This window comes from Mesocricetus auratus, unplaced genomic scaffold (assembly GCF_017639785.1).
Source record: "Mesocricetus auratus isolate SY011 unplaced genomic scaffold, BCM_Maur_2.0 Super-Scaffold_100043, whole genome shotgun sequence".
Lineage (NCBI taxonomy): Eukaryota > Metazoa > Chordata > Mammalia > Rodentia > Cricetidae > Mesocricetus > Mesocricetus auratus.
In genome coordinates, this window is record NW_024429220.1 from 6639315 (window position 1) to 6651933 (window position 12619).

At 42.6% G+C, this 12619-nt stretch overlaps 1 protein-coding gene across 5 annotated transcripts in view; it reads right to left on the reverse strand.

Moving 5' to 3' along the window:
- Positions 1 to 12619, reverse strand: part of Reln (reelin) — a 437778-nt gene that overhangs the window by 103433 nt on the left and 321726 nt on the right. For all 5 annotated transcript variants that reach the window (XM_040735124.1, XM_040735123.1, XM_040735122.1 and 2 more), the window contains exons 23-27: positions 10664 to 10801; positions 9755 to 9941; positions 3881 to 4086; positions 1368 to 1539; positions 723 to 923 (exon numbers count right to left, since the gene is read on the reverse strand). In XM_040735124.1, the coding sequence (XP_040591058.1) occupies positions 723 to 923; positions 1368 to 1539; positions 3881 to 4086; positions 9755 to 9941; positions 10664 to 10801 (904 nt within the window). The remainder of the gene's footprint in view (positions 1 to 722; positions 924 to 1367; positions 1540 to 3880; positions 4087 to 9754; positions 9942 to 10663; positions 10802 to 12619) is intronic.

Here is a 12619-nt window from a genome sequence, read left to right on the forward strand (position 1 = left end):
ACTTGTAAATTATTTAGTGTCTGTATCCTGTCACTATGTAAGGAGCATGTAGCTGTGATAGCTCATTAAAACTGCATTGCTTTCGACTCCAGAATTCACCAATGGGACTTTATTATAAATAAACACAATGAAATTTTGATAAAGTTCTGAGACAAGAGCTTGTCAAGGTAAATTGTCACTGTTTTTGTGGCTATGTTGTCCAACATGAAAAACAATATACTTTAAGGAAAGTAATGAGAGGCAGAGTAAAAATTCACCACATTACAGGAAGGGCAATCGAAAATGTTATAGTAAAAGCATATGATACAGGCTGGGGTTGGAGCCCAGTTACTGTATGGAAAGTCACAGGCTTGATCACTAATACATAGTTAAAACACAAGCCCCAAGCCACCAGTGAGACAGACAGGATGTACCTAGAATGATCTGAAAGTAAGGGATTCATTGTGGCATCTCAGATAGAAATAGTCAGTTTTATTTTCAACTATGGAAGAGTTGCATGAACAATGTAACACTACAGGTACAGCTTCTGGAGCTCCTTGAAAACCAGTCAACTGTTTCCCTTATGAGCAAAACTGAAAAGCTTCACCATCCTAAGACTGTGGAGCCCTTACTCAAGTGTGACCCCTCTTTAAGAGAATGTGAAACCATGTGTCCTCTGGGAGCTTTGCATGCAAACTCTCTCAATCCTTCACCACTCTGGGAAGAGCCCTCTTGATAAATACCTTGAACTGGAGCACGTATCCAGGTTTCAGTGCCAGATCTCGCGTTACAGCAAATCGGTCTCCATCTGACTTTCCAAAGGCCATTGCTGAAGGTGTGGCAGCACAGAAACTGTCGTTTTTAGCCACGCCTTCGTTGGCCAGCATCAGCCACACACTCATTTGATTTATAGGGTAGTCAAAAGCTGGCTTCTCATAAAAGTTCTAATGGGAACAACACAAACAAAACAGGAAGAGAGTCTGATCCCTTTGCAAACAAGGAAGACATGTTCAGTTCATGACAAGTGGACCATGCACCATTCACATTCCTCCAAAAATCAAGTACTAAGTTAAAAAACACAGACATTTCCTCTTGATGATTTAACAAGCAAAACTATTTTGCCACCACACATCTAGCTATTTTTAAACACACTACCAATTTTTCTGATGTCCAGATTTCATAATCTTTCTCACATTTGAACAGTCTGTGAACTAGTAGCCCAGGACTGAAGTTCCTTATTACAGAAGGGAGCAGCAGCAACAACAAAATACAAATAGTTAGATTCACATTACCCAATCCCTTGTCAGACCTTAGGTCCTTGAGGAAGCCCATCGTTCTTTCTCAGATCCACTGTGCCAACTGTTTGCACCAACTGACATGAGACATACCTGGGGCAAAGTTGGGTTGACAACTGGGATGACCTGCTTCTGCTTCTCTGACAGAATGATGATGTCATCGACTGCCCACTGGTCATAGTCCTCCCCCGAGAACACAGGCTGCCACCAGCGGAACCTGGTACAAGGTGTCTTCGCAGCTGCAGGGAGCTCCAGATAGACAAATCTGCATAAAAACAAATCCTTCATGGCTGGGAAAGAAAAAGCTGTGTTGTTCTTAAAAGCTGGTGAAGTAACAAAGGCAGAAACAAGAGAAGGTTTAGTTTTATTTGATCCCCTGGTACTTCAGAAGTCTCTGTGTGTGGACAGATCACATAGGAGGCCGACTTCTCGGTACAAAGGTCACAACTTTTAAATGATGTTTATTTTTATTTTATGTGTATGAATGTTTTCCCTGCATGCATGTGCATATGTCTATATGTAGAAGCAAGAAACATTATATGGTCATAATTTTTAAAGGAAATATCTTGGGTTGTTGAGATAGCTAAGTAGGTTAAGGTTCTTATTGCTGAGTCTGATGATCTGTTTGGTCCCCTGGACCCACATGGGAGGAATTAACTCCTGAAGCCCAACTATGAGTTTCCATTGCTCACAGGTGTCACACTAATCAACAATGTAGCAAAAGAGGAGAAATACAAAGGAGACCTGCTCTTCTATTGTGCTACTACATTAAAATAGTGTGTTCTAAAGTTTCAAAGTAATTCTTACTCATGGTGAAATATATAAATTGTGAATTTAAGATAAAATAGAATCATCAATAAATTATGTAAGGTTGGGCTCTATTAAAATTTTAATGTGTCTTATCAGTTTATAATATATTATATACACAACTATATATACTATAGTTTCTTACATTTTAAAACAAGTCCCAAGTTTGTAAAATTATTTCAGATCACTTTAATGTTTATATAACTTTCATTCCATGGGCATACTATTGCTTATTTCATAACTATGTATAATTTTTCATATTCTTTCTTACTATGCATAATTCTGTAATAAATCCTATACATAAAGCACTTTGCTTTTGCTTCTTGGTTTAGATAAGGTTTTAGATAAGATACTTAGACATTAAATTACTGGGTCATGTAAATTACTGATATGTAAGATTCCCATTTTCTAAAGTCCTTCCTAAAAGGTTGGTAACAGTTTCCAGATGGTGTGAGAGAGTCTTACTGTTCATGTTGAGAGAGCATTTCATTAAAGGTAGTATGCAGTCTTTTCAAAACTGAAATTTTATACAATGGAATCTTAATACTACCCACATCTTAATGAATATCTATTTTTGTCTCCTCTGCTTATCTTTGTATTAATATTACAAAATGAGGTATTAGTGCTTAAATGGTAACTTGTATAAATCTTTATGGGGAGAAGAATCCTCATTTCTTAAATTTGTTGGAAATGTCTCGACATTGCAATCACATACATACAAAAGTACTTTTACATTTGCATGTAGTAAATCTCTATGTGTGAGCAGTTCTTTTCTTTGCTATTTTCCCATTGAGTTTGTATTCTGTTTACTGTTTTCCCAGGAGTAGATGGTGACCTGTTACTTACATGAAGACATCCTAAGTCAGTTTCATAGCTTTTGATGATATAAACTGACAATCTAAACATTCCTATCTCCAAGTGTCTACTGCATCTAACATGGCCTGATTAGTCATTTAGTTCATTGACAGTTGAAATGTTCTTTTTCACACGTAGATTCTTGTATGTGTCTGTATGTGCTCATGTGTGTGCAGGTGTGTGTTCATGTGTGTGTCTGTGCATTGGTGTGTGTATGCTGTGTGTGTTCATGTATGTCTCTGCATTGGTGTGTGTATGCTGTGTGTTCATGTGTGTCTCTGTGCATTGGTGTGTGTATGCTGTGTGTGTTCATGTGTGTCTGTGCACTGGTGTGTATATGCTGTGTGTATTCATGTGTGTCTCTGTGCATTGGTGTGTGCATGCTGTGTGTGTTCATGTGTGTGTCTGTGCATTGGTGTGTGTATGCTGTGTGTGTTCATGTGTGTCTGTACATTGGTGTGTGTATGCTGTGTGTGTTCATGTGTGTGTCTGTGCACTGGTGTGCATATGCTGTGTGTGTTCATGTGTGTGTCTGTGCATTGGTGTGTGTATTCTGTGTGTTCATGAGTGTCTGTGCACTGGCGTGTGTATGCTGTGTGTGTTCATGTGTGTCTGTGCATTGGTGTGTGTATGCTGTATGTGTTCATGTGTGTCTGTGCACTGGCGTGTGTATGCTGTGTCTTCATGTGTCTCTGTGCATTGGCATCTGTGTGCCCAAATGAGGAGTGGGTACTGAACTTTGCTGTAGCCCTATGTCTTTGGGTATCAATGATTAGTAATTTTCTTGTAGTCAAAAATTTCCCCACATCACTAAAAACATTTTTCAAAAGGATTAACTATGAGTACATGTATTTTTTTGTTGAATGACTTAGACAGAAACTCAAATCGTCATGAGTTTTTATCTTTTAGGCATGTCACATTTTAGAGACCCCAGCGGGGGTTACCTGGGTTTGCTGAAGTCGGAGAAGTACATCTCTGCCAGCAGGTGCCACTGGATGCCCCCATTGCTGCTGTACTGGAGGAGGACGCCCTCCTCCCTGCTGTCTGGCTTGTTGCATGCAGCACTCTCTCCGCCTATCTGGATGTAGAACTGCACAAAGTCCACCCAAGACGTGTCCAGATCCCAGCTCACCAGCTGCCTTTTCCCAGCCTTTCCAAAGGACAGAAAAACCCGAGTCAGCAATCTGGGAGCTCTGCCTTGTAAAGCTTGGTTTCAAGCCCACACAGCTCCTTGCACTAAGGAAGACAGTTTTGCTCCCAGTTAATACTGAGAAGAGTGAGCTATAGTCTTCTGCTGTCTCTGCTGTGGAGTGGTTCCTGCTCCTGGACGCACTTAATCTGTCCATCACTGACACTCAGACCCATCAGTGAGACCCCATAGAAGCGGTTCCTGCTCCTGGACACACCCACTTCATCTCTCCATCACTGACACCCAGATCCAGAAGAGAGAATCTTGAGAATTTCCTACCATACCAAAGAGTACTAAAGAAAGCAAAATTTCTCAAAATATGTTCAATCCTTGCTTTGGAAGTCTTCTAATGGCAGAGTACTGAAGAAGAGAGACCATGGACTTGGTGCATGTGTGTTTGTTCATGAGCACATGTGTGCTTATGAATATAAAGGCCTGAAGACAACTCTGGGTACCAATGCTCAGAAAACATCATGTTTGTTTGTCTGTTTAGTTTTAGGCAGGTTCTCTCATTAGCTTGGAACTTGGCAACTAAGCTAGGCTGATTGGCCAGTGAGCTCCGAGGATATGCCTGTCTCTACTTCCCCAGTGCAGAGAGTACACCTATATATCACCCTGTCTGTTCTCATTTTAATTAATCAATTTTATAATTTATTTTATCATTATTATGTTTCAAACAGAATCTCACTGTTTGAATCAGCTGTCCTGGAACTCGCTATGTAGAATACGGTGGCCTCAACCTGCCTCTACCTCCTGAGTGCTGGGAGGCTTGTGTTGATTTTTATTTTTCATGTGGGTTTTGGGGATTGAACCCAGGTCCCTGTGCTTAAAAGGCAAATATTTCTGACTGAGCCTCATACAATGAATCGCTTGTGAATCAGCTGGGGCTGGGGCTGACTCTCAGCCTTTTATTCATTCTGATCATGAGCCACGTGGTCTTTCTGGGCTTCTATTTTCTTCAAAGGTACAATACGGATGATAATGCCTTCCTCAGAGTTGTGAGATGTCTGGCATACTACATGCATTCCTGAAGGTATATTTTCCCTAGAGACCCGCTCACAGCCCTTATCTCCAGAGCAAGTTACAGTGAGGTGGGCAAGGCAGAAACTTCTTCACATAAGGAAGTCTTGAGTTTCTTCATCTGCTCTGCTCACCCTCAAGTAGAGGCATTGGGAGGTGCCATATTGGTAACCTTCTAAACCATTCAACAGTCTCTTAACATCTTAAAGTGTTAAATCCAGGAGCTCACTTCCTTCTCTTACTGTACCCTGTATGCTGAGAGGTGTCAGACACAGGTTGGCAAGAGGTGGTGGCTCCTGTTCTGTGTAATGGCTTCAGTAAGGCAGTACAAGAGTGTTGATCCCGAGAGTCTGCCACCGAGTGAGGCTTTGCCAAAGTTAATCAGTAGACTTTTCTGGTCTTGGAGGGCGCATATGAGTTCAACTAGAGGTTGGAAGGAAACTGAGATGATCCATCTAGACTAGAATGAAAACCCCTCACCCTCACACTGAGCCGTAGGTTCATCTCCTGAGTTCACAAAGGGAGAGTTCTGTCACTGGAACTGACAGGGATATCTGTGGAATAATTATGAAGTATGCTGCAATCGAGAGCTCTAAAACCAATTAAGAGTCCAAAAGAAGCCAGGATGCCTGCCTGCAAATGACAACGGAAGCTGACTCCAATGCGGGGCTCATTCTTTAAACTTTTCTTTGTCCAGCATGTATTTGAGGGACTCTTGTTGTATGTGCTTTGTATTGTTTTAAACGGTTTGTTTGAAATATAGTAAACAAGAAACATCTAGTTATCTCATACCCCAGGACCACTGCAGGCAGAGCACTGTTTGGGAGAAAAACTCCAAGAGTTAGCAGGTTGATTCTAATCTAGCAAAAATCTATGAAAAACACAACATGTGAAATGAGCCAGAAGGACATGGCTCAAAGGTGAGAATTATACAAATCCAATTATCACAATTAGCTGTTTGGAACGAGGGTCTGTTGTGAACCCACAGTGCAGGCTTGTTCTTCCAGGTGATGGGCTAGTCCATAGGGATTTGGAAACCACTTTTGGAGGACTTAGAAATGGTGGGAATATTACACACATGTTTAGCTTGGCACTGAAAGTGTGTTTTCATAGAGAAATAGCACACATCTTTTCTTTTATTCAGGAACCTGCAGTGTTGAACGTTGTTTCAAAGGAATGAAGAGAAAAAAGGATCATGATAAAAATTTTTGTCAGAATTTATAATATGAAGTAATTATTGCTTTGAAGTTTTCCTACTTTGCTGTGATCTATGGATGCATGCATTACGTGTAGACACATGCACATGTGACTGTATACATGTGTTGCACTGATAGACTAAATGGGTATGTTTTCATTCCCAGACTGGAAAACTATCCTGCAGTTGATCTGAAATACTGTGAGAAACACCTCAAACATTCTAGTATGTTAAGACCTCAGAGTCTGTACAGGAGGGATGGTTTGAAGAAAAAAAATAAGCTAAGTTAAATGTCTTCCTACTTTAAGTGTTCAGGTAAAATCAAATCTTATCAGGAAGAGGTAACAGAACTGACCACAAAACCTGTAAAGAGCTGGGGGTTTTCACTTTTGCATCTCATTAGTTTTCTTTATTCAAAATGCCACAAAAGACAAACTTCCATTATACGTACTTAAAGTAACCCTTTCTTTAGAATTCCTCCTTTTGACTTAAATCAATTAATTCTATAATAACTGTGCTACACAAAACGCCATGTAAAGAAGCCATATTCTTGTGGCAGACACAATATGACAGTTGTGGCTGCAGACCCAACTGATCACTTGCTGAGTTCTCTTTAGTCACCTGGGCATTTAATAATTCCAGACCTCCTTAGTCCTTTGAGCATTTACTGATATGTACACCCAGACCATGGCATGCATTTTGGAGCAGGCCACTTTATCTAGAGCTCAGCTCAGCTAGTGTGACTGCATTCTTCTGTCCAGTGCTGTGAGAAAGCAGGAAGAGCAGAGTCAGGGAGACTCTACAGTGCCGGGGAGAGTTTGCCATAGCTGCTGCAAGCTGCACAGAAACAGCAACCTGTCCGCAGCACGGCATAGCTTCTGTGAGCGCACAGCAGGGGAAGGCCGGGCAGCAGAGCCAGAGCAAAGGCAGGGAGCCAGAGCCTGGAGGAGGGTTCCAGAAGCCTTAACTGTGGGCGGGGCTCATGATGAGCCCCCTGCTCGTCATTTCACAGTGCTCTACGGTGGGGAATGCCAGCCACTTGTTTCACAGTTCTGCCCCGCTGGCTGGCGAGCACACAGCCTGGTTGCTGCGGTCAGGGTTCTCTACACCACTCCTGCTTTCCCTCTGGGAATAAGTCACCACCCACTCTCACCTGACAGTCAGCCTGACAGGACTAGGAAGGCAGTTTGTGAGGATGAGTATGGCTCTCCCTGAGGCAGGGTCACCTAACTTCTTATTTCCATTGCACAGACCCAATTCTCTACTCTGTTAGTTTGAGATAATTCCTTCCACTTAGAATTTAAACAGACAGATGCTACTAGAGAAAAAGGGGAGAAAATAAAAGGCCCTGAGATACTTCTACAGAAGTCCAGAGGGGAAGGCTGGAGTGAGAGATGAAGGGGAGAATTTTGCTTTTGAAATGATGCTTTTTAAGTAATATACGTGGAGAAATTCCACGATGCCATTTTACAGTTTACTCTCATAAAATAGCAGTGATGACCGATGCTCACTGTGCCCAACATGACTCTTTGTTTCCTATTTGTGCTAGCTCACTCATTACTTTCAATATTCTGCTTTATAGACAAGAATACTGAAATACAGAGGACTAACTCCACAAGGAGAACCAGCTCTGGAATGCGCATACCCAGACAGTCTGACTTTGGAAAAAAACAATTTGGAATGAAGTGCATGGAATACTAATCTATACCCCAGAACGTTTTTCTGTTTAAAATCTCCATGTGTGTATACACGCACGCACGCACACACACACACACACACACACACACACACACACTTCCCAGTGAAAGATTTATAATCTTTTTGTAAAGCATGCCGACAGCAACCATAGCCTCCCGTTCTGCAGATCCATGTCTCCACCGTGCCCTGGTCACTTATTGACTAAAGTCTCTAAATACAGTGATGGGAGGATCTTCAGGGTCGATGGCCAGGGCATGTTGAGCTCCATCCTGATTTCTAGCCTCCCCTGCCTTGTTTTCTCGAGGATTCTTTGTTTTGCACCTGCATCAAAACAAAACCTGAGCCTATTTTTGCACTTACATGAATTAACTTTTCTTGCATCTCTGCCAAAACAAATTCTGCAATGTACCAGTCCACACCTGTCTACTTGCTGTAGGATGTAAATAAGGTGCGACACTTCTACTCATCTCAGAATTGGTGACTGTAATCCCTTCTATAAAGAAATGGTATTGAGCATGTCACATCCTAAAGACAGCTGTCAATAATTGGGGATAACCCTGTCACTCAGTGGGGGAGCCTGCTTTGTCTTTTCTGCCTTTACAGGAGACCAATGAGAGCAGAGTGGCAAAGAACGGCCTGTCTGAATGGTAGCGTGGGAGGAGAGGAAGGAGCTTCTGCTCTCATCCCCAACAAATCAACGTGGATTGGGGGTGTCCAAAGAGAATTAGTCCTTGCAATTCTTCCTGCGCCTGGCCTCCGGGTCCTGTGGTGGTATTTACCAATTTGTATGCCTGACTGGGTGCTGCAACTAGGAAAGATGAGCATTTCAGGGGCAAGTTTTATGAGGCATTCCACAAAGCAGGAGAATCTACCAGAATTGCCAATCTGAGGAAGAACAGCCCCTGAAATGTTTGCCCACACAGAGAGCTGCTCAGCCCCCTCCCCGCAGAACAATTCTGTATCTAGTTCCTTGCTATCAACACTCTGACCTCCCCCAGCTATAGCCCTGAGGTTCACGGATGACATATCCAATAACCGCAAACTCCCAGACTCTTCTACGTGGCTGACACTCCCTTACTCCATCTATATGACTCCAATGAGGTGGGCTCTCTCGCAGTCCCCACTTCGTGGATGAGGAGGCAAAGCGAAAAGAGGATTAAGGGAAGTGCCTAAAGTCACATAGCTAGGAAGCGGCTGCATCAGACTGAGGCACACGTGTAGAATTTTCTCGCTAACCTCTAGGCTCTCCCATCCCTCTCACCTAGGCTTGCCCTCTCACTTGGTCTAAAAGGGCAGAATAAGGACAGATGCAAGCCAGCACAGCACCGGAGTAGAGCAAAGCAAGGGGATTTAAGTGGACTGAAAGAGCTTTGGCAGGCGAGGGGGCGGGACATCGCTCAGTGTGGGGGTGATTGCCTACTGCGTCAGAGCCCGCCACTCCAGTCTCCAGTACTGCGCAGAACAGAACTCGAGCAGCAGCAACTCTAGGCTGGCTTACACTGTATTTGCAGTAAGTACCCCAAATCAACAGTACAGCGGGTTTCCCAGTGTCACAAAGACACAGGCACACGGCTAAGCCACAGGCAAAAGCAAGGGCACAAGGAATACTAAAGCCATTTCATGTTTGTACCTGTGGAGTTCAGCGCTCCTGTGAACGAGTCCCTCTCATGCTAAACCTGCCACTGCCCTGAGGGCTCATCCCAACCCTGGGCATACCTTGCTGAAGTACAGAGAAGATCCAGAGGAAACGACTCCACAGCCTTGCTCTGGCTTTACAATTTCTCCCCCAATAACTTCTTGCCAGTCAGATTCCCAACCATCTGGGTTCTCAAAATCTGACATAATTGTTGAAGGAAGTGCAGCTTCTGGGTGGCATTCAGTCCCTTGGTATCCCTGGTCACACCTACAAGAACAGTGCAAAATAAAGTCCTCTGCAAGCCAAGGGCTCTCCTACTTAAAATATCCCTGCATGTCATGTTCGCCCAGGCCTCACCCTTACAGTAGAAAATGTGTGTATGATAAGGTACTGCCTTCAGTTTTCCACCTTCCTCAAAATGGATAGAATCATTACTTATAGAGAATATGTCAAAATCGTGGAATTTAAGAAGCATTGAAGGACACATTGGCTTATGTTTGTGCAAGAGAGACTGGGGTCTCCTCATTGCTTTAAAATGTCATGTATGTAGGTTCATTTATTCAATTAACATGTCAGTCTGATGATATTCTACGGTTCTGGTTAAATCACATATCTTGGGGTCTTTTAGTATTCCATCGTAGTCACTTTCTTCCCATGCATACAACGCTGAGCTTCGGGTGAAGGCGTGGGAGAGAGCAGCAAGGTTTGCCTAACTGAGCATGATGAGTGGTGGGCGGGAAGTAACTGCAAGGCTTTCAAATTAACCCTGCAGGCCTTGTCTTGAGTTTAGACTTAGAGGTTTGGAATATATATGGCTTTACATTAATGTAACCTACATGTCTTTTACATGTAAAATAAGAACAGAAGGGAGACTCACTCTCTTTCAGCTATTTTGTTATTTGATTTTTGACCGGGAAAATAACTGCTGGGGGATCCACAGACACAAACCCTGAGACTCAGGAGAGGCTCACACTCTGAGGAGCACATACCTGCACATGCCATGGTCGCAAGAGCCATGCCCATTGCACATGTTGGGGCACTGCTGTCCAATGTAAATGCTGTCTAACGCCCACTCATCATGGACTGTGTAGTAGCTCTGACTCCAGCGGAAGCGGGTGGCACTGGACCTAGGAATAAAGCAGGAAATATCAGCTGACACTGGACCTAGGAATAAGCGGGCAATATCAGCTGACCTAGGGTGTTTCTCACTAAGAATACCAGAGTTCAGCACCTTTCTGATAACAAACCCTCCAGATCGTCCGTTTAAATTTCCACTCAATTTTGTTGCAATTCAACATTTCTATTAGGAAAGAAAGTTGAAGAGGAGACTGCCTGTATTATGCCTTAATCTTAATTTAGTTGAAACATTTTAAAGAAAAATAGAGTGCCAGATTTTCTGTTGTTACTCAGAAATTTGATTCCAGAAATAAATAAGTAAAGAACACTCAAAAGTAAAAGCTACTATAAATGAAACATGTCTTCCACAGATGTGAATATGAGATATTTTACCCCAAGTAATACAGTTTCTCAGAGCAGGCACACCAGCCATTATTGGAAGACTTCAATTTGGTTCAGAATAGAAAACAAAAACTTTAGAGTGCAATTTGGGGTTGAGAAGACACACTGATCTATTTAGAAAGAAGATCATCTATGTGTGAAGATATGCTTATTTCTGAAGCACAAACTTGCTTGAGTTCCATTGGCCAGTTGACCTTAGAGACGAGTCATTAAACACAGTGACTGGGGTCTTAGTTCATTGATGTCACAGTCTAAAGAAGATATTTTGGGAATAAAAAAAAGGCTTAAACCAGTGACTACTTGAAAACATTTTTTTTAATTACAGAGAAAATTTCACCTGAAGGAATTTTCAGATATCTGTGATGAATCCTTTCTAGTCTTAGCTCTGCTGACTACAGCCTTCCCTAATGCACTCTATAGAAACACTTGCTCTGCCTCTGAATGATCCACAATAATCTGTACCAATTACACATATTAATCACACCACAAGTACACAGCACACTGCTAAAATCCAGACTAAGCTTTTATTTGTTTATTTTGTCAACAATCTGTTGCTAATAGCTTGTGTTTTCATCTGTAGTAGGATAATTCCAGTGCATTGAGGGACTCCAGTAGACAGGGGTTTATTTGCATATCAGTTCCTATAATGGGACACAAGACAGAGGCATCTCTATGGTTGTAGGCTTATGTTTGTAATTTAGCAGCCATCCTGATTTTCATAGTTCTGTTACAGACTGGCCTTTAGAAAACCAGCAAATGTAGATTCCACTAGAGTACTGTGGTAGCTTGAGTAAGAATGGCTCCCATAGAGTTAGGAGAAAGAGAAGGGGAGAACAGAACAGGAAAGGAGGACATGAGAGAGCAGGAAGATCGAGTCAGGGGAAGAACAGAGGAGAGCAAGAAAAGAGATACCATAATAGAGGGAGCCATTATAGGTTTACAGAGAAATCTGACATTAGGGAAATGTCCAGAGATCTACAAGGTTGATCCCAACTAGCAATCTAAGCAATAGTCGAGAGGTTACCTTAAAGGCCTTCTCTGATAATGAGATTAATGACTACCTTATATGCCATCCTAAAGCCTTCATCCAGTAGCTGATGGAAGCAGAAGCAGACACCCACAGCTAAACACTGAGCTGAACTCTTGGAATCCAGTTTCAGAGAGGGAGGAGTGATAAGCAAAGGGATCAAGACCAGGCTGGAGAAACCCACAGAGATAGCTGACCTGAACAAGGGGGAGCTCATGGACCCCAGACTGATAGCTGGGAAACCAGCATAGGACTGTTTGAGACCCCCTGAACGAGGATGTCAGTTTGGAGGTCTGGTTAAACTATGGGGCCTCTGGATCAGTAATTATCCCTAGCATAGGAATGGACTTTGGGAGCGCAAAGTATTTTGGGGGATACTCTCTCAGCCTAGACACATGGG